The 20,862-nt window shown below is 42.6% G+C and overlaps 1 protein-coding gene across 5 annotated transcripts in view; it reads left to right on the top strand.

Annotated features, from left to right (window-relative positions):
- Positions 1 to 20,862, top strand: part of DTNB (dystrobrevin beta) — a 219,126-nt gene that overhangs the window by 163,460 nt on the left and 34,804 nt on the right. For 3 of the 5 annotated variants that reach the window (XM_062573366.1, XM_062573363.1, XM_062573362.1), the window contains one exon: positions 722 to 742. The exons of the other annotated variants lie outside the window; for them this stretch is intronic. In XM_062573366.1, the coding sequence (XP_062429350.1) occupies positions 722 to 742 (21 nt within the window). The remainder of the gene's footprint in view (positions 1 to 721; positions 743 to 20,862) is intronic. 5 annotated transcript variants of the gene reach the window in all.

The following is a 20,862-nucleotide window of genomic DNA, read 5'->3' as shown; positions in this document are numbered from 1 at the left end:
AGGATCCGTGCTTTGCCACAAAGAGCTTTGTTGCTGCGTATTTTAACTCACTCCACAGCCTTAGCGCTTTTGTCTCCCAGTTTCTCTCTCCTGCGAGTGCTGATGGTTTGCCGCTCTTTAACGTGCCCTTTGGAAATCTGATCCGCAGAGGTCACTACAGGCCCAGGGTAATGCTCAGTCTGTAATCAGAAAGGAAGTATTTCACCTCTCGAGTTGTGACACTTTCTGTCTTTGTGATGGAAGATTTGTGCACGTACAAAGCCACATGCAGTGCCTCAGTTAGTTGCACACTTCAGATGGTATTTGCAGACTTAGAGGATAGTAGTCTAATATTTCCTGGCTGAAAACATGATCATCTTGAACACAGCCAGAGACTCGTTTTTGAGTCCAGTATAGGAAGAGAAGCCAGTAAAGGTTCTGCTTAAAAGAAAAGACCACTGTAAAATCTGTTCCACATATTCAACCTTCGCAAATACTGATGTTCACTTTAGACAAGAAACTTCTTTTGAGAGATGGAACAAATTACACCTTTACTTTCTCACCACAGCTGTTATGTCTGACTTCCTTGTTTCCTTTTGTGTGTACGGATGTTTCTACAATTTGCCATGTTCTGTTTTTTCATTTGATCTGTTGTATATTTTGTGTACATATGTTTCTTTTTAATATGATAATTAATCTATCCTGTTTCTCTCTTCACCTTTTTTCTTGCCAACGTTTATAGGAAGAAGAGCAAAAGCAGGCAGTAAGTTGACTTCAGTTTGTAGGTGATCTAACTCTTTTTTCTTTCTGCATGAATATACAATTTCCTGTTAACTGGATTGTGTGCAAATAAACCGTGCAGCAGAATTTGGGGTAGGGAGTGTGGGGTCTTTCTCATTTGTAAAATTGAAAACAATCTTCATCGATTTCCAGTAGAGCATGTTTTTGTATATGCCCTCAAAGTTGTTTTTCTCTCCCTTTCAAATTAAGTTTATTGCCACAACCAGTGACTGCATTCATTAATTTTTTAGAGTTGTGCATGACCATCCAGGGTTGAAAATGTGAATTCTAAGCTTACTTTACAATATATTTTGTTGGAGATTCTTTGCAGCGTTTTACATGCTAGTAAGAGTTTTCTCCTCTCTTCAGGTAACCTTTAATTTGCCTCTGCCACGTACAAGTCCACGCATGAAAACTAATTCATGGCTTAATACTGTAGGCATGAATTAATGTCATTCGGTCATGATATAGTCTCCTTGAATTAGCTGCAGTATGCTCATTTTAGACAAAATGAGTAAACTAACAAGAGACAAGAATGCATTTGCTTTGTTACTGATTTTCATTTTCTTTGCTTACCTATAAAAGTCTGAATATTGTGTTAATTTTGGAATCCACTCCAGAGGGAGCCCTTCCACTTTTCTCAGAAATAGCCAGATGTTCAGTGTCTTTTCAGCAAAACAAATTTTCAGCATTTCCAGCTATGTCTTTCTTTGTACATGAAGCATTAACAAAGGTTAGTCCTGTGTTTCCTGATGCTGGGTTTTTGCATGTTTAGCAGATACCTTACATGAATTGAAAATTCTCGTGACTTATTTTTTTGTAAGGAAATATATATTTCTGGGCAGCTTCTGTTGGTGAAAGCATTTCACAGTGCTACATGTGCTGGAAATGGCTTTTGGTGACTCACGGAAGGCCTTTTATTAAAATTCTGCCATCAATTTAAAGAGAAGATTGTGGTGAGTGTGCATCTTCTGTTGAATCGCAACTCAACTTTGGCTGATGCTGCCAGTGAAGATTTATCCCTGGGTTTTCTAAGGTGCCTTGCATAAATTCTTCGCTTAATGAAGGAACCAGATTGCAGCATGTGGCAGCGATCTTCAAGGAATTTCCTGGAGAAAGGAAAACAATCAAGCCACCACAGTCCCTGTCCTCCCACTTCAAACTGTGCAAGTGGAATGCTATATTACATGTCATTCTATTACTTAGCATAACTGCTATGAATAAGCATCTACACAGAAACGCAGTATTATGTTATCTTGTTTTTCCTGTGCTGTGATGTTCATCCTGATTATGGATATAGAAAAAGGGTAAATACAAGATCAAAGGGAGAAATTGCCCAATTTTATTTCCCTTCTCTCTGTGGAACACTGTGTTTACAAGAGGGTAAGAGAGTCAACTTTTGCTAAAACAATGTCAACACATTGTTTCCCTGCCCAGTCCCATTATGTTGGAATCAATGATGAACAAGCCAAAAAGGATATGAAACTCAAGACAGCAAATTTTGATGAACAAAAGGCCACGCTGCTGATATGTAGGAGTTGAAACCTAACATCCTTTCTCATTTGCGTGGACTGAAATAGATGATTGAAATTTCTCTTCTCTCTAAAGCAAGAAGGTGCAGCCTGAGGAAGCTAGACGTCTTAGTGCACGGTGTTCCACTTGGTTGAGAAAACATACAAAATCACAGAATTAGTGAGGCTGGAAGGGATTTCTGGAGATCATCTAGTCCAACCTCTCTGCTCCAAGCAGGATCAGCTAGAGCAGATTGCTTTGGACCTTGTCCAGGCAGGTTTTGACCAACCTAACTGGACATCATGTCCAAGGACAGAGGCTGCACAAGTTGCCTGGATAATCTGTTCCAATGCTTGACCATCTTCACATGAGAAAAGCTTTTTAATACATTTAAATAGAATTTCTTGTTTTTACGTTTGTGCCCATTGCTTCTTGTCCTTTCACTGAATACTACTGAGAAGAGTCTGTCTCCATCTTCTTTATACTCCCCCATCAGATTTATACACATTGATAAGATCCCCCCTGAACCTTCTCCCCTCCTGGGTGAACAGTCTCAGCTCTTGCAGCCTCTGCTCATATGGCAAATGTTCCAGTCCCTTAATCATCTTCATGTCCTTTTGCTGAACTTGCTACAGTAGCTCTATGTCTTCCTTTTATTGGGGAGCCCAGGGCTGGACCAAGTCCAGTGATGAATAGAGGGGCAAGCTGTGCTTTTACAAATGCAATCCATGATGCTGTTGGCCTTCGGTGCTGCAGTAGCGCATTGTTAGCTCGTGGTCAGCTTGTCCAGAATCCCCAGGTCTTTTTCTGCCACTACTTTCCAACAGGTCAACCTTTCCTGGTGACTGGGGTTATTCCTTCCTAGGTGCAGGACTTTGGATTTCTCCAGCTTATCAAGGTCCCTCTGAATAGCAGCAAAACAATCTGATGTTTCAACCACTCCTCACAGTTTCATATCATCAGCAAACTTCCTGCGGGCATACTCTGTCCCATCATCTAGGTCATTAATGAAGAGGTTAAGCAATACTAGACTCAGTATCAAACCCTGGGGCATGGCACTGGTGACTGGCCTCCACCTGGACTTCATGCTGTTGATCACGAGCCTACGTGTCACCCAGTGTATTGGTATCTGTGCTATTTTGGAAGGGAGGTAATCCAATTTGAATTCCAGAAGAGCTCATTGACCATACACTGACTTGGTAGTGTATTCAGGATTTCATCATCATCCACTTACTCCAACAACAGAAATACCTGAATAAAGGACTGAGTGTCTGTGACAGCTCAGGTTAAAAAAACACAGCCAACTTACTTAAGCACTTCAAAAAATATTATCAAACATCCCACTGTCTTTTAGAACCTCTGCCAGTTTTGGTGATTGTAGAGTCATATCTTCCCTCTATATAAGTGTGTAAAATCCTGCTGTGGTTAGAAAGGGGCCTACAGTGTGCTCAGACAGCTCCATCCCATGCCCACAAGCATCAAACTTGGAAAAAGGAGTTAGAGAAGAGACCCATCCAGTTAGTATCTTGCAAAGCTCTACAGACTTCTGTCTCTGTAGGAGGACCTATTCAGGACAAGACCTGGAAAAGACTAGCCAAGTCCTGCTGTTGAAGAATACTGTCAAGGGTTATTCGTATAGTTGCCCACATCAGGTCTTGTAGCTAGTTTGTGCTTCCAAACCAGATGTAGTCCAGAAACAGGTGGAATATACATGAAGGAAAATGTGGAACATCATCTAGGTCCCATGGAAGAGAAGGCCCAAGTGCCTTAGTGATCTGAAGACATGTTCTTCTGAACCCTTGACACTGTGGATTGATTATGCAGTGGCAGCATGAATTTACATGGAATGTTAAGATAAATAACACGCAGATCAACAGGATGGTATCTGATTCAGGACGAGCAGCATATCAAGAGCAAGGTGCATCAGCATCCATTTTCACAATTTCAGATTTCCCTTCACTGCTGAAGCTGCAGTGAAGCTGCAGTCTGGCCCTGCCTTCTCCATATTGCTAGCAAGATTTACAGAGATGGGCCAAAGAGAACAGGCTTTCCTGGCTACATTTGAGCAAGTTGCTTGACCAGCAAAAGAGACTTCCTGGAAAAAAAGCCATCTCAATCGTTTTGCATTTAACCAAGACAACACAAACTGCATTCCAGGAGCTCAACATGTCCAGGTTAGCATGGCCATTTTGAACTGCATGACTGTCATCATGATCAAAGCATTCAACTTAGCTGATCAAGACATTTAGCCTAGTGGGGCAATTTGTTCATATATTTGCAACCAGAGAGAGAGCTTGCATTTCTTAAGCATGAAGTAGAGATCTTAGCTTCTGCTGGTAAGCTAATAAGAAGTTACTCAGCTGGTGACAATACCACCAGGCATCTACAGAGAATTCATGAGAACTGGCTTCCATCTCCAGCAAAAGACCAGCTGAGCATAGTAACGTCTGAGAGACCAAACTCCAGACAAAAAAAAAGTCCTTAAAAGATCTAGAAGCTATCATGGCCTTTGGCCAATTTTGGTCTGAAAATCATGGCAGGTTATAAACAGTTTGTATCAGGAGAGATCCATTGTTTCTGATCCTGGTATTTACAGGAATGTCCATTAACTTTTGTGCCATGTGTTCAGAATTGATTTTACATAATGATTTTAAAAGCTTTTGTATTCTCCTTCTGTTTGCAGGACTGCCCTGCATAGATTGGGCCAGTCCTCATCACACTGTTGAGGAACGGCTTGCGTGTATGGATATTATTTCAGTGATGTGGTATTATGGTATAAGATATTCATAGTCCACACACTATTCTCTACTACTGCTAAGACTAATAAGATTATTGTGTCCAAGCTAACAAAGATATTTGTCAATATAGACCCTAATTTACAGCAGGACTGTTTTTATGTCACAGCTGGTGAGAAGCTTAAATAATCTGCTAAATATTAAAATCTCTTTGTTTTATAGTCAAATGAGCCACATTTGCAGCTCTACTATTCAATATTCAGAAGAATGCTAAAGGAATTTAGTCACAGATACTCATGGCGTGTATCATGTCTTTGGCATGTAGTACAATCCATACAACAAATCCAGCAGAAGGTCAAGCATTCATACTCTCACACAAGGGGACTGCTTTAATGCCAAACAAGCACAGAAATGGCTTCATGGCAAAGAAGCTCACATGGGAATATTTACAGTGGAACTGAAATTTTTTACTTTTGCAAGATGACAGGAACCATATGTCATAACAGAGCAAATGAGGTCTATGAATTTTGAGGTTGTGTTACCAATCCAAAACAGTGGGTGCACTATCACCAAATAATCCTCATGAAGTCATGGAAGTCTTAGCAGAGTTGCTCCTTAACTCAAATGTGAGGGAGTTAAGAGTCCCACTTTTCCTCCCTTCATTCAAAAGTTTCAGAATAAATAAATGATAACCTTCAGTCAGCGTGAAAAGTGCAAGGGCAGCAATACTTTTTCACCTCACTGTCAATACACTCAACGTGAGGTAAACCTTCTTAATCTACTGCTACAGCTAAACTAATCCCAAAGAGCAAGTTAAAATGGTACCTGCATCATTCCCAAAGAAGATGTAGAGATCTCCGAGTGGGGAATTCCAACCCATGTTAGAATTGGGAGCTGCTGAAGAATCCTGTAGCAGCTGAGGAAAATCTTATCATACCAATATTCAAATCTGAGACTGCTGTTCAGTTCCACATCCTTTTTTGCATTAGCCAAAGGTCCTGCACTCCAAAGTGGAACACTGAGCAAGTCCCACTATCTCATGCTGATGTATTTTAACAAAAATATCAAGAATTCCTTCTAATGCCTCAATCCTGCAGATCAGCTGCTTTCATACACTGCATGGCCTCATTCATTTACAGTTTATGCCTTTGGCCTCTGTGAAAGATTAGCAAACTTTCTGTATTGATGGGACATGTCTGCCAGCTATATAGTTAATAAGCCCCAACATGCTTGTATGATAGTCATTTACAGTCATAACTGAAAATCTTTTCTGAAATTAGTGGAAGGCCACCTTCTAGATGGAAGGGTGAACAGCCCAGGTAGCGTAATACAGACTAAGGCAAAACTGCCTGCTCAGGATAGATTTCTGGGAAGGACCAGATCTGGTTACTCACCACAGTGGCAGCTTTAAATGACTTCTCTGGTTAAATTGAAAAGAACTGTAACAGTTCCTGAGACATGTGGGCTATGTCTATGCTAGTAAATGCATATGGAAAAATTCTCTAAAACAGAGACCAACTGGCATGAAAATGCCTGCCTTTATACTCATAAGTTTTTTTAGCATCTAAAACCTGATGGTAGTCTACCTATTGGGAATGGTCCCTGCCATGTGCTGGGGAATTGTTTGGGAATGTGCTAGCTGAAACATGTCAAAATCATGCCAGGGTATTCTAACAGCTTGATCGTGTAAATTATCTTGTTCCAGTGCCAGACACACTCCTGGGCATGGTTCAGTTCTCTAGTATAGACAGACATAGCCACAGAGTACACTTTGAGTTTGTGCTTCCAAACTAGTAGCCACTTCCATGGGCCTCCTGAAGAATGTCAAACCTAGAAAAGCTCATGAAAGAACAATTTAGATGTTAAAGTTTGAAGACTGTGTAGAAAACCAGACCTTCATACCTAAGGATGTTCAGTAAACATCTCAGAAAGGAAGGCTAGGTCCATGCTGACATAAGGTATCCGTAGCGAAGATGATCTCACCCTGCTCATTAGTTGGTAGCTCTGTCTCTAGCAGATGACTTTCTCTGATACAAGAAGGAAGGCTTGGCAGGGAATAGCCATGGATATGCATGAGGATTACTTTCCTAGAAATCTGTTCATTCTGGATCACACTGTCCTGCGATGGTTGGATGTCTGGTAAAAGACCGATCACTGAATAATGCGGTGGTATTTCCTATACTGACGGGGATGAGTGCACTGACATGTAGACTTAAGAGTGGGGAGCTTATGTCTACAGAAGGCCTGGTTTCTGTCTGAAGAGGAAGAAGATACAATTCCACTCCCTGCATTGCACTGACAAGTTTATGTGGCCTCACTCAGCCCTCTCCTACTGTATTTTGCCCTCTGTGTCAAGCCTGGAGGGCAGAGCTAAGAGGATTGAGAAAGGCTCAGGCAGTAGCAGATGAAAGTGGGTTGCTGCTCTCCTTTCTAATGCTGTGTGTCTAGGAGATGCCTGGTCAAGGCCAAGCACTGCAGAAGCCTGTCAGAGCCTTCCTGAATAAATGTAGCACTGCCACAGAGTGCCTGGCTGGGTCTGGTTGCTCATCATATGGCTGCTGTGGATGATTCCCTGCTTGAAGGCAGCAGTGACGAGGTACAAGATGCTCTCCTACCACCTGACTGGGGACTTGATTGTCTTCTGCTGTGAGTCCAGAGTGGATCTCATCAGTCTGTCCCATCCTGGCGAATGCAGCATGGGTGACTGGCTAAGTGCTATCAAATGCACAAGGCAAATTAAAATTGTAGAGAGCACTTCTATGAATTTAGTGAGCTGTAGTAACTTGAGATATTTTCATAAGTAGCAGTTGAGAAAATTTCAGGAAGAAATGTGATTTTTTTATATGTTCCTGTTGTCCTATTAAGAGGCAGTAGCCATAACTTAGAACTGCTTATACAGAGTACCGATTCCATTTGTATCTTTCCTGAATCACATTCCTCTACTTAATCACATTTTGGATTGCAGAGTTTAAAACAGGCAAGAGTTTGTTCGGTTTTTATGTTTTCCCAGGTCTTTCCTTCACTGAGAAATAGATGTATGCCAAGTTCTTTTAAGCTGCTACCACTTTTAACAAGCTCTGTACTAAAACATTGTGGCTACAATTGCTTTTGACTTGGGGAAAAATATGCTTCTTCATTCTCGTGTACTTCAAAAACAGCTGAAGGGGTTGTTTTTATTTTCTAAACAGATTCGCTGTCAAGAGGCTGCTCAGCATGAAAATTGTCAAATTCTCATTTTCAGTCTTCTGGAGGTTTCTGTTTGTTTACTTGCTTATTTGTTTTAGTGCACATTATTTCTGAAAAGAAGGTTAGAAATGAAGTAATATTACAGCTTTTACACTAGAATGCACTAGAGTGCATTAGAATACAATAGTTACTGTAGATTTATCTTGAGCAGTTATAAGGGAAGTCAAGGGTTTATGGTATGTCCCATAATCAGAGGATTCCAAGAGTCATAAGGCTTATTTCTGTATTTAAAGTATTTTCTCCCTATTTCCTGTGTCTCATTTTGATATTAATAACTGAAACATGTTGCAGCAGCAGAATCGCACAGAATCACAAAATGGTTGAGGTTGGAACGGACCTCTGGAAATCATCTAGTCCAACTACCCTGCTCAAGTAGGGTCACCTAGAGCATGTTAGACAGGGTTGCATCCAGGCGGGTTTTGACTATCTCCAGAGAAGGAGAATCCACTATACTAGGGGAGCATTCTTTAAAAATGCATGTTGCATACTCTCAGAAATTGTAGCACTGCTGTTTGCCTGTTCATCCTGTAGGCTGTCTGGGTAGTGGAACAAAAGGTATCGAGAAGCATTTTATTAAGGTAGAATCAGTGAAGCCATGATTTACACGTGGTTTTGAGTTCCCACCTAAAAGCTCCTGAGGTCAGTACAGAAAGTACATGGTTACCTGGTCAGTCCAGTACCACTCAGAGGTCAGTCCTCTGTCCTGGGTGAGGGGGATGGCTTTGGAGGGAGTTTGTATGCGTGAAAGTATGCGAAAGCCGATTACAGTGTAGCACTTGTTTTCTAGGTTTCTTCAGGACAGTTAAATACAGCCCATTCTCCATTATTTCTACGGTGAGCCCTACGATGCCCTGGGCCCTAGAAGAACTGAGATATTATGAAAGGGTGCTGAGACAGCCTCACATCTAAGCACTTTCCAGCCTCCTTAATAGTGTTTTGGTGCCAGTTCTGCTGCCCCAGGCTCACTCCAGCTGATCTAGAGGAGCATTCCTGTGCTCCTCAAGAAGCTGAGGGTCTCAAAGAGTCTTTTAGCTCCAGAGTAGCACATGAATATAAAAATAGCTCAAGCATCCTGATGTGCCCCAGCAAAGGAATGTGAAGATCAGGAGAACTGTTGCAGAAATAGTGGATTTGCATAGAGTCATCCTGAGTCTGATCTGCTGGAGCTAGCTGGACTTCAGCTGGGCTCTCTGGAACCACAAGAGCCTTCACACACTGCTCCAACCATATCTGAGAGCTCAGCACAGCAGCACCCAGCCCCTCTGAGTTAAAGTGGATCCACCTGTGTTTGTTAACAGGGTCACCATATCATGCCAAAGTAGTAGGCTGCATGTGAGAGCATAGGGTCTTCAAGTCTAAATGTACCTTGGGTGTAGAGATAGAAATGCATGAGAACAGTGCTTGGTCTGAGCTGTCTGTGGATCCGTGGTGTGAATGACCCGTACTCCACATAATGTTATGGACTTCAGGGATTACATGGTAAGAACAGTATTTATGAAGAGTCTGAGCTCAATCTGTCAATTTGGGGCATACTAAAAATGTCTTTATTCTACAAGTTTGTATATGAGAAAATTTTCTTCCTAGCAGTTCAATAATATTTTTAATTCTCAGGATTTCTTGCAATAAAACCAACATTTTAATTTTAAGCTTAGTATTTTGTTAAGGAGGTGAGGTTTGCAGGGAGAGACTATACTGTTTTATCTGATATAGTTAGATAAAGTTTTGGATGAAAGGTTCAACTTTGCAATAAGTTGACTTTGACAGCAAAACCAGCTTGACACATTCCTTTTCTTGTACCAGTATTCACTGCTCCTGCAATTATATTTCACTGCTCCTGCAGTTATGTTGATGCAATTGTTTGAGGGGCCATGTTACAAATCGCAGTACTGAAATTGTCTTAGTTTAACACAGCCTTCCTAGAAAAAAGATCTCGTAACTACACCTTCAGTGACCTTGCATCAAATATGCAAGAAATACAAAATCCAAACTAAATTAAATGCAGTTCCTTAGTTTGATCCTTTTATGGCAATCATTTAGGCCACTTGACAGAAAAAAATGTAGCTAGCACCCGTGGATCAGAGAAGGTATATCACCAGAGAGCTGTGGTAAGCTACATGCTCATGTGGAGCAGTAAAAGAAGAGAAGTGTTTGTGTAACAGTAAATCAGAAGGAAGATTATACTGTGTTTTAATGATAAGCAATATCTCTATGGAGCCAATGATTATTTAGTATCCAGCAGACTCAATAATTCCGTTCCTAGGCTTATCCTATAGGAATATTTGTAGATAGCTATTGAGGATCTCATACGTGAGGTCAGAGTGGTTGTTTTATGGAAGATGCTCTCCTGTGATGTGGGTGCTTCAGGCCTCTGTTGCATGTCCATGAGAATTCATTCTGGTGTGTTAGTAGTATTTTTCATTCCATATGCATGTTTCCACCAAAGCATTTGTTAATCTTGCCACATTTTAGGATTGACATGCATGGGCTTATAGATTTTGTGTAACTATTGTGGAGATACTGTTAAGGTGGCTGGAGCAATGTACTGGAAAGGTTTGTGCTTGATTTGGCAAGATCTAATTCTATTTGATGTTTATTTAGTCCCTAAGAAACGTGATGCTAGTGATGATTTTGGCTAAGTTGAAAGCTAGAAGACAGAATTCTGGAATAATTTATTTCAAGATTTTTTTTTTTGAGTGTAAATTGTAACTCTTTAATGATTTTCCATGTAGAGTCCAGCGTGTGAAATAATTTATGCTTCCCTGTTGAATTTCATAGCTGTGCTGAGCACTCTAAAACAAGTTTAGCTTCATTTTGTGGTCAAAGACCCAATCTAGTATCAAAGTAAGCTTAGGAGCAGTGCAAACGACGCACACATAATCCTCCTTTAGGATATGATCTAGCATATGTTTATTCTTCTGAATTACCGATTCCTTCTGCTGTGCTGTGGCACTGGATTGACAACCTGAATACAACTGATCAATGCCATAAGTAGTGGATATGCTTAGTTCTTCTATAGTATTTTAATCTTAACTAAACTACATCAACATACATTTTCACATCTTTCTATACTAGATAAATTTGACTCTGGCCATTTCAGAGACACAGAAAACTGATACTTAGACTTTCAAGACTACCCAACAAGATATTGATTAAATTCAAACTGTTGCCTAAATCTTTGCTGCCCTTGTAAAAAGTATTACTTCTTGTGCACGGTCATGAAAAATATGGAAGAAGCCCATATTGCAGCTGCACATACTATAACTTTGTCCTCAAGGACTGTTCCACAGCATGCAGCAGTATTAGTCACATAGCTTATCTGTAGACATTCACTAGAGTGGAAGGTGTATAATGCTTTTAATGCACAGTAATTCCAGAGAAATCAATATTAAATGCATTTCTGTGTGTGCATTGTAATACTTTCCTTTCTGTCATTATCCAAGCATGGAAGGGTAAGCAGAGCCACATGAAGGACATCTGGATCCAGCATTGGTTTATATGGCACCTGGCCTTTATTAATAGTAATGAGGAAATAGCAGTTTGGGATTGACCTCACATGAAATTCATTTCACTGGGCAAAGGTTGCTAACAGATGGCACCAATTTGGGGCCTATTTCATCATCTGTTACACAGACTTTATTGCTCCATTTTGGCCATTTCCTTTGCAAGGAGTTATCCTTTTTTCCACCTCGTTTCTTTATAAGGGTTGTCTTTTTCAAAAAGAGTCCTGGAATGTGTTGTTAAAGCATGTTATATGCAGCACAAGGCTTTAGGTATGGCCTGATACAACAAAATCACGGCATCGCAGAATGGTTGAGGTTGGAAGGGAGCTCTGGAGATCATCTAGTCCAACCCCCCTGCTCAAGCAGGGTCACCTGCAGCGTGTTAAACAGGATTGTGTCCAGGTGGGTTTTGAATATCTCCAGAGAAGGAGACTCCACAACCTCTCTGGGAAACCTGTTCCAGGGTTCTGTCACCCTCACAGGGAAGAAGTTTTTCATTATATTCAGGTGGATCTTCCTGTGATTCAGTTTGTGCCCATTGCCTCGTGTCCTGTCGCTGGGCACCACAGGGAGGAGTCTGGCCTCATCCTTTTGACACCTTCCCTTAAGGTATTTGTAGACATTGGTAAAATCCCCTCTCCATCTTCTCTTCCCCAGGCTGAAGAGGCCCAGCTCTCGCAGCCGTTCCTCATAAGAGAGATGCTGCAGTCCCCTCATCATCTTCATAGCCTAACGCTGGACTCTCTCCAGTAACTCCATGGTACTGGACACGGTACTCGAGATGTGGCCTCAGCAGGGCTGAGTAGAGGGGCAGGATCACCTCCCTCCACCTGCTGACAACACTCTTCCTAATGCACATATAATAATCCCTTTGAGCATAAAATAGAGTAGTTCCTTTGAGCATAAATCACTTTTTTACTAACTGTTGCAAACTTTTATCTTTTTGAAGTTGGTAGTTTCTTTGGGGTTGTTGGCATCTCTCCAGTTTGTTGTCTGTTTCCCCAACCCACAAATACAGTTTTGCACTCTGGCTTTGGGCAAACTGGAGGGCTGCGAGAAGGCACACTGCCATAACTGTCGATGCAGTGCACCATCTCAAAACAGCGGCTGTGCCACTGAAGTCTAATTTGTCAACGCACCTCAGTGCCTTGCACGCTGGTAAGCCTGGTTTTGAGGAGCGCACATCTCTCAAAGATTTGCATTTCACTGTCTGCCTCATTGCTGTCACATTGGCATTGATTCAGTTATCTTAGAAAAACACCCCCGGTCGAAGAGCTGGGAGGAAATCTTCCCGGAGCCCACCATGGCTTGTCTGTGGAGTGGCTGCAGGGCAGCTGGACGCCCTGCCTGCTGGCCACTGAGCTCCTTGCCAGAGGGGGCTCTTTGCAGTGCTAGGCAGCATCCTGAACGGGTCGCATCGTTGAGATAGGCTTTTTGCTTTACCTTTTCTTTTTCCTCTCTGTTATGGCTGATTTGAGGTATGCTAGAAATAAGATAAAGAAATCTAGAAAAGAGAGTTGCAATGCTGTTTAGTATTAAAGACATGTATTCGAGAACTTGGAAATAATGAGGTTCGCTATTTACTTGCTTCACGTTACATTAGTCATTGTAGAGATACCTTTCTCTTTTGTAGAGATGGCTATAGCCTTGTGACAACACAGATTTACAACTACCAAAAAAAAATCAGAATACTTCTTCATAATCAAACATTGGTGTAAATGTTAAACTGTACTACAAAAATGAAAAAACATACCTAGAATCAATCTATCATTAATGCAAGGTCAATATGTTACCTAAGAGTCTGATTATATGAAGTATCTGTTCGAGCTGTAGATTTGGCCTTTCATGATGCTTTCAAATTGAAACCTCTTGGGGGTTTTATTGTCAAAGTGAAGTGAAAGTTGTTCGAACTACTGAAATCATTGTGTAATTCAAATTGGGTTTAGAGAGAAATGCTTGTATTTTATCTGTGATTTAGTCTGACTACTGTAAATATCCCTACAGTCCTGTAAGTATAAAGCGGATATTGTACTGAAATCCACATAGAATTAAAATGGTAGAGAAATAGAAAATCTCAGTAATTTAGCCTCTGTAGTTCAGTAAAAATTTTGCAGTGTGAATTTTCTTTTCTCTGAAATTTCTGGATGCAGACAAGAATTCTTTGATGAAATAAATTCACTAAGGGAAGGTGAGGGGGGTGCTTTAAGAAAGATCTAACTTCCAGTAGCCTCCTAGGACTGAAGAGAAAAGCATATATGCATCCTTGGTAAAGTCAAACTCCGTTTATCTGAACTAATTTGAAAACATTGCATGTTTGCTGCTATCACCCTCAGTCCTTCCGATCATAGAGTTTAATCCTGTGTTTCTGACAACATTACCAAGGTCATTAGATTAAATAAAATACAGAATTACAGGAGAAGTAAATCTTGTTAGCTGGATTAGACCATTGTGAATGCTTTTTTGCACTCATGCACATAAAAGTAGGACTCTGCTGAATGGTGCTTTGCATGCAGATGTCAAGTACGCTCTCCGTCTCTTCATAGCCATAGGGGGCATGGCAGCCGCAGTCCCTAATGCCTCTGTTGGTGAGAAGGAATTACAAATTCCTACCTCCAATTATTTCTCTCAGAGATTTCTGCTGTCTTTTTCATTAGTAACTATCTTTGACCTGTTTAAACTGGTCCAGCCTGTATGTTTAGATGTCCATTTATACTTCCCTTTTCCTCAGCACAGAAGGCTGGAAACCTGTGATCTCCAAATCTTCCGTTTTGTGTGTATTGGTTGCATTGCAAGATAGGTACAACACATGCTACTGCTATTAAGGGGAATTCCTTATGCCAGACAGATTTAATATGTTCATCTTTCTCTGCCCCAGCATGCTAGACATGAATATGTGGAGGAAAATCTGAAGCTGGATAAGGACCTGACTTTACTGTCAATGAGCACTGCGTCAGAGACTGTAGCACCGATGCAAACACACATATTGCCAGTAGCAAATGAGTGTACCCTAAACATGCACATATAGAGGTCAGTGTCTGCACTCAGCTACAGACCAAGCACAAGTGTTACAAGCAGTTTCACAAGTCCTACATAAAGCCGTTGTTGATGTCAAGGACAAACCTACTGCCTGATGGAAGACCATTCAGCATGGGTTTCAGATCCAAAGTCTTACTTTCACAATCAGGAATGATAGCAAATGATGTTGTCTGTGACATTAAGAGATTCCTCTTTGTATCATCTTGCTTGACCAGAGTAGCAGGCCACTCTGCAAAGGCCATCAGGAGCTCTGAGCACTGTTAGCGTCCAGCTTCCCTATCAGGGAAGCCATTGCCAAAGCATTTGAGAAATGAACAGACCAACTACATGATGAACAATTACGTGATGTAGTTACATGTGAAAAGAGATCAGACTTGATTGTCTAGAATGTCTTTCCCAACTGTTTATTACTTTAGACCTAAAAAGCAGCAGGTGGCTAACGATTATTGGAAGAATTCATGACAATTTTAGGGATAGTAGCCCTGGTCATTATCAGTCATTATCAGTGTAACCTCTTAAGAGGTTTACTGTTTTGATGGTTGTCAGCACAGTGAGAATTAGCTAGACTAGTGAGAGACTGCTCAGTTCAGCCACACTGCTGTACCATCCAACCTTCAAGCCACTCACATTATAGTAGTTGGAAGAATGGAGCTAAGCCCGTCTGTCAGGATTTGTGCATCTTTTGCCAGTTCCCATCCTAGCTACCTAGTTGTGTCATTGCCATGGGGAAATATGTTTGCCAAGAATATGTCAAGGTTAGTGACTACAGAGGCCCAAGCTCTTCTGTATCTCACCTCAGCAACTACCAGAGCACAGCAGCCAAGTGCAGCTTTTATTTGAACTGGAGCAGAGTGATTCTCTCTCAATTGAAACTCTTGGATGATAGTGGGGAATTTAAACTGTTAAGGCAACTGGATCAGGAAGAAAGAGGCATTTCTGAGCCTCTTGCTTGCCTTCTGAGCAAGGACATACATGTAATTATAAATAGGTCATCGTGGCTGCAAGCATCAGGATTTGCTAGAAAAGAACAGGCTCCAGTTTAGACTTTTAAGGGCTTGGAGTTATCAGGGAAACCAGTCGTTCTCTGCACTTCTTAAAAGGCTCTTGCACAGTGTCATGCACTGTGCATTGCCTGTCTTACATCTCAGCTCCGTTCCTAAGCGTCGTAGACAACGGCCGTTCTACCCACAGGAGAAAGAACAAAATACAGTGGAGGTCACCAGTCTGCGTCATCCACAGCAGTGCACGCTACGCAGCTGACAGCTCCGTGAATTTGGTGCTGCTGTTGTGAGCCACCTGGGAGTGAGGGAGCGTGAAATTCAAGAAACTTCATTGCTCTGCCACTGGCATCAGACACGAGGGGCAGAAGCCATTGCCTGAGTTTCCTGTATCTGGCCTTGTGCCTTACAATGCTTCTCATGATCCTTACTTCTCTGAAGTAATGCATCTTACCAAACAGCATATGCTTTTTGCTGTAGATGAGAGCTAATTCTGGTTTTCATTTCCAGTGTTTTTTAATTTAAAAAAAAACAAAGGAAAAGAGATTTTTTTTCCTATGCTTGGCACAGTAAGATGCAACAAAAGTGCATTCTGGATCAGGTTCCTGTTGGTAATGTCTGCTTTTTTTCTTACTATCCTCCAGCTCAGATGTGATACCACCAGAGTATGCCCTATTCTTACTCTCCTATATAGGCTCCTGGAAGATACAAAGTAGATCGTGTTGTCATCATAGGGGACAAAATCCATAGGGACTTGTCTGTTCTCAGTCAGTAACAAATTTCCTACCAGAAGCACAACACCTACACTTGACCTCGATGATCAGAATATATTGTGTGCATGGGACTACACCGTCGTACATCAGCATGCACATGGTGCATAGGAGGATCAGCCAAATAATCAACGGGTCAGCTTTCCATCTGAAAACACAGTCCATAATGGGAGGGAGTTATTTTGGATATTTCTTGGGCCTTGCTGTTTCACAGTGACAGGAGCAAGTCTTTTAGGTTATTTCCCTTCTTCTTTGTGGCTATTTGCAGCTCACTGAAAGATCACAACATCACATCAGAGAGGCTCTCATAATGCGTCATACTCTGTGTCTGCGTGTTATTAATTAGCTGGTGAGCCACTCCTTCCAAAGATCAAACGAGCTTCACGAGGACATGAGGAGCTTGCTTTTGAAAACATGCCTACAGCAGCTGTAGGGCAGTAACTACACAACAGAGCGACTGACTGCTTTCTGCTAAGCATGAGATGCTTGTGTAGGTCTCATGCAAAACTGGGGCAAGCGGTACTTCACTCTCAAACCTGTGTAGCAGCTGATGCTTCTCCTGCCTGTCTAGAGTGGCTTCTGCTTACTCAGATTTCTCTGAGATCTGGTATATCTTGCACTTTTCACTTAAGGCTTAAGTCCAGTTTGCATGTTGTCAGCCCGGTATAGGGGGATTCATGCTGACACATGCTCAAAAAAGAGAAGCCAGTGCTTTTCTTACTGTAACAGTGGTTGTCAAAGCCGCCGTGAGCCCCAGGACACACTCTCTGTGACTCTTTTGCCAAGCCCACAGCTAATGTGGGCACCTAGGGAGTAGTGATGGTGGTGGCCAGTGGCCCTGGGTGCAGCAGCACCCACGATGGGGAGCTTGGGGTGGCAGTGCGCGCCCGGGGTCCCAGCAAGCCTGCCGATGACTCTGGTCTAGTGCCTGCAAGGTGCTAAGCATCTCCTGTGAGATCCAGCCCTCCAGAGCCCCCCGGTTTCGGTGGGCGCTCTCTGCTTTGCTCTGCGGTCTGCCCCACGTAAGGCAGCCGGCTCGTCTCCGCCTGGCGAGCCTGCGCACGTCACTAGTGGGACCGGCGGAGGGGAGGAGGGTCCCTCGGGTTCGGACTGTAGCCTCCGCAGCCAGGCGGCTCTGTTGATGGACTCTTTCCTGTATCATCTCCTTCTGCTTTCCTGGGCTTTGTGTAGGCCATCGCCTGCGGAGGCAGATACGGAGGAGCGAGTTTACCCGTAGGTAATTTCATTACTCAGCTGGATAAGGTCATTCGTTTGTGAGTATTTATAGACTCCTTGGACTACAAGCCTCAGAGACAGCTCATCTGCCTGTGTTTTGTTTTTGTTTTTTTAAGAGCCTTTTTTACATTTAAAAAGGATGACAAATCCTTGAAAATTGTATAGGTAGTAAACTTCAGGAAAGTAGTGATAGTTGCTAAGAAACTGGTTGCTCCTTACCTACGAGCATCTACAAAAGCAGGGCTTCAAAAAGTAAGGAAGTGACTAGTTAAGGATGCTGCAAGTCTTCTATTTTCTACAAATGTATAGATACATTTACCCCCAAAATTACAAATCTCACCATAGTACCGCAGTTTTTCTCAGGCCCAAAACGAACATTTTTTTTTTTTTTTTTTAATCACAGTCTTCCTGAACACCTGATACCTTCCTAGCATTTAGCAAACCTAATTCGTTTTGAGCAGAAGGCCAGAGCCTCGAGGAGCGTCGCGCTCGCGGAGTGGCGCCAGGGCTGCCGGCTCCGGTGTCGCTTCCCAGGAGCCGAGCCCCCGGGGGTCAAACCCGGGCCGGGCCGGCGGCGCTGCGCTCCGCTGCCGTCCGTGTCGCTCGCGCGTGCGTCTCCGTGTCGCACGCGCCGTTCCCTTCTGCCGGCCTGCCAGCAAGTTGTGCTGCGTGACGTGCTTCTGGGTGGCTATTTATAGACTTTTGTTTTAACTTTTCGGCAAGGGGGAAATTGCAGAGTAGCCTAAGAGCAGATTTTCCTCTCAAGAGACAGTTTTCCGTGCCAGAAAAAGAGAGGGAGATTTTTCAGGGTAGGAAGCTCTAGGGAACGTGGAGTGCAGTTTTTCTCAAAGACGCTTTCTTCACAGAAGTAATGTTTTCCAAGAGAGTTCACGGCCATTTCCTTATATTTTTGTGAGAGTTAAAGATCCGCATTTAACATTGTCTTTCAGGAGGTAGCTCCTTGGCAGAGCGATTCATGGCCCCTTTCACATGCCTTCGAAGGGAGTTTGGAGTAACCCAAGGTCCTTACGCCGGACCGTGGGGACCCCGGCTGTAGCAGCTGGGGATGTTCCCAGGGGGCTAAACCATCCGAGAACAAGGAGCTCAAGCCTGGCACCAAGCATGTGGAAGTTTCTGTGCCTCTTACTTTTGCATGTCACGTTCATCGTTTGGTCTCAGTGCAGCCCATTTCCTGTCCAAATCTCAGAGAAATGCAGGTTGGTCCTCAATATGTTCTCACTGGATAAGAGCACCCATCAGCATGACTAATTCATTTTAACTGGAAGAGAGGAATAATATTTTGGACTGAGAGTCTGATTTTCTAAGGATTTAGGTCTTTAGACTGAGAGAAGCTGAGGGTGAAAAGATGCAGAGAAAGGTCAGTATGTGACTTCAGGCACAGTTCAGCATAAATATTGAAACCATCAGAGGCTGTGGATCTTGGGAGCTTTCAGATTTCCAACATTAATGATGCCAATGCTTCTTTAAGAGCACGGGGGCCATGCACAACAGCTAAGTTTAGCTCGTGAAGCTGGTTTTCATGACTCAGTCTGTAATCAGTAGTCCTCCAAGAGCAAGTCAGAGAGGCTGAATTCAGCTCTTGCTCTGAATCACTTTCTGGAGGACGCTGTCCTTCCCACTGTTGACTTCAGCGTGACCTCAGGAGACTGGCCTCCCCAAGCCAAATCAGACTTCGTGAAAAGCCCTGCCTCCCCCAGCTCTCACCATGGTGGCTGTTCTTAGTCCATAGACAGGCAGTTTTCATCTCTCTTGATTTTGAGACAGGCCCATGAAAGTTTTTCGAAGGAAGAGTGGATGAAAAAGCAAAACGTTGTGCGAAGTTCTTGGGAATGCCGAAGGAAAGCTCTGGTTTTCTCAGTCCCAATTCAAGGGCTCTCTGGAAATAGTCCCTAGAGCCTATAGTGGTGGCTTGCTTTTGGTTATGGGGATCAGCATGGAAATTCTCTGGCTACTTCATGAGTCACTGCTAATTTCTTAGGTTTTGATTGCGTAAAGCTTCATGTGAAGCTAGAAAAGATAAGATTTGAGGGTTGGTTACAGATTCTGCTAGGGACAGCTAGCCAAGGAGGGATTCACATCGTAACTTTTTGAACACAAGTAGGCATAGTAAACCTCTTAATTGAACTCCTGGAAAGTCGTCTGCGTTTTGTCAACACTGTTGGTTTCAGAATGAATGCTTGTCTCTCTCGTGAATAATACATTATTTTTTCACATTCCAGGCAGCTCTTGCAAGCAGCATATTGCCTGACTTTCATGTGCTCTGTGCTAGTGCTGGCCCCAGTACCTGCGTCTCAGGGCCAACACTGGAACATGTATGTGTGGCTACAGTGTGTATTTCTAACTTAATCATGCCTGTTTCAACCATTTACATGGCATCACACCAGGCTGTGTTATTTTGACACCAGGTTAGACTACAACAACACCTGTGTTGGCAGTTTGTCACAGCAGTGCAGAGCTTCCCAAGCACAGTCTCTAGTGTCCTTAAGGGCTGCATAAAATATTGGGAAAGCGTTCCAGGAAATGATGGAAGCCATGAAGAATTTAAATATTTTCCCAAGTTTTCTGTCCTCGCCCACATTCTGTCTTCATTGGCTTCCTCTCTTTTTTTGCCAATAAATTCAATCCTTGAGCCACACCTTTTCAGGCCTGCAAAAACCTTGAGCGCTCCGTTGCTTTCACACTTCCTCTCTGACACTGAAGCAGTGGCGTTAGCTTCCTTACTTGAATGTCCTAGTAAAGCAAATTCTCAAATCCAATTAGTAATTGTTTCCATCACCACCTCACATCAGACTCCTCCTGGGACTATTTTACACCTTTTTTTGTTTGCATGCATCAGTAAAAGCTCCAGGGCTCAATTTGGAATCAGAATTAATGTTCTTCTTCTTTATGTGATTGTCACCATGAGGTCTCATTACGAGAGATTGTGCTCCACGAGTTGTAGCAGTTACATAATCCTCCTGGCACGTGGAGATCCTTGTTGCAAATTGCTCATGGTCTGTCCTTGCTCATGAACGGGCTCTGCAGATTTGCACTGGATGATTCATGTTGT

This window comes from Rhea pennata, chromosome 3, assembly GCF_028389875.1.
Source record: "Rhea pennata isolate bPtePen1 chromosome 3, bPtePen1.pri, whole genome shotgun sequence".
NCBI lineage: Eukaryota > Metazoa > Chordata > Aves > Rheiformes > Rheidae > Rhea > Rhea pennata.
Note: the sequence above shows the minus strand (reverse complement) of the source record. Positions and strands in the feature narration are given on the sequence as shown.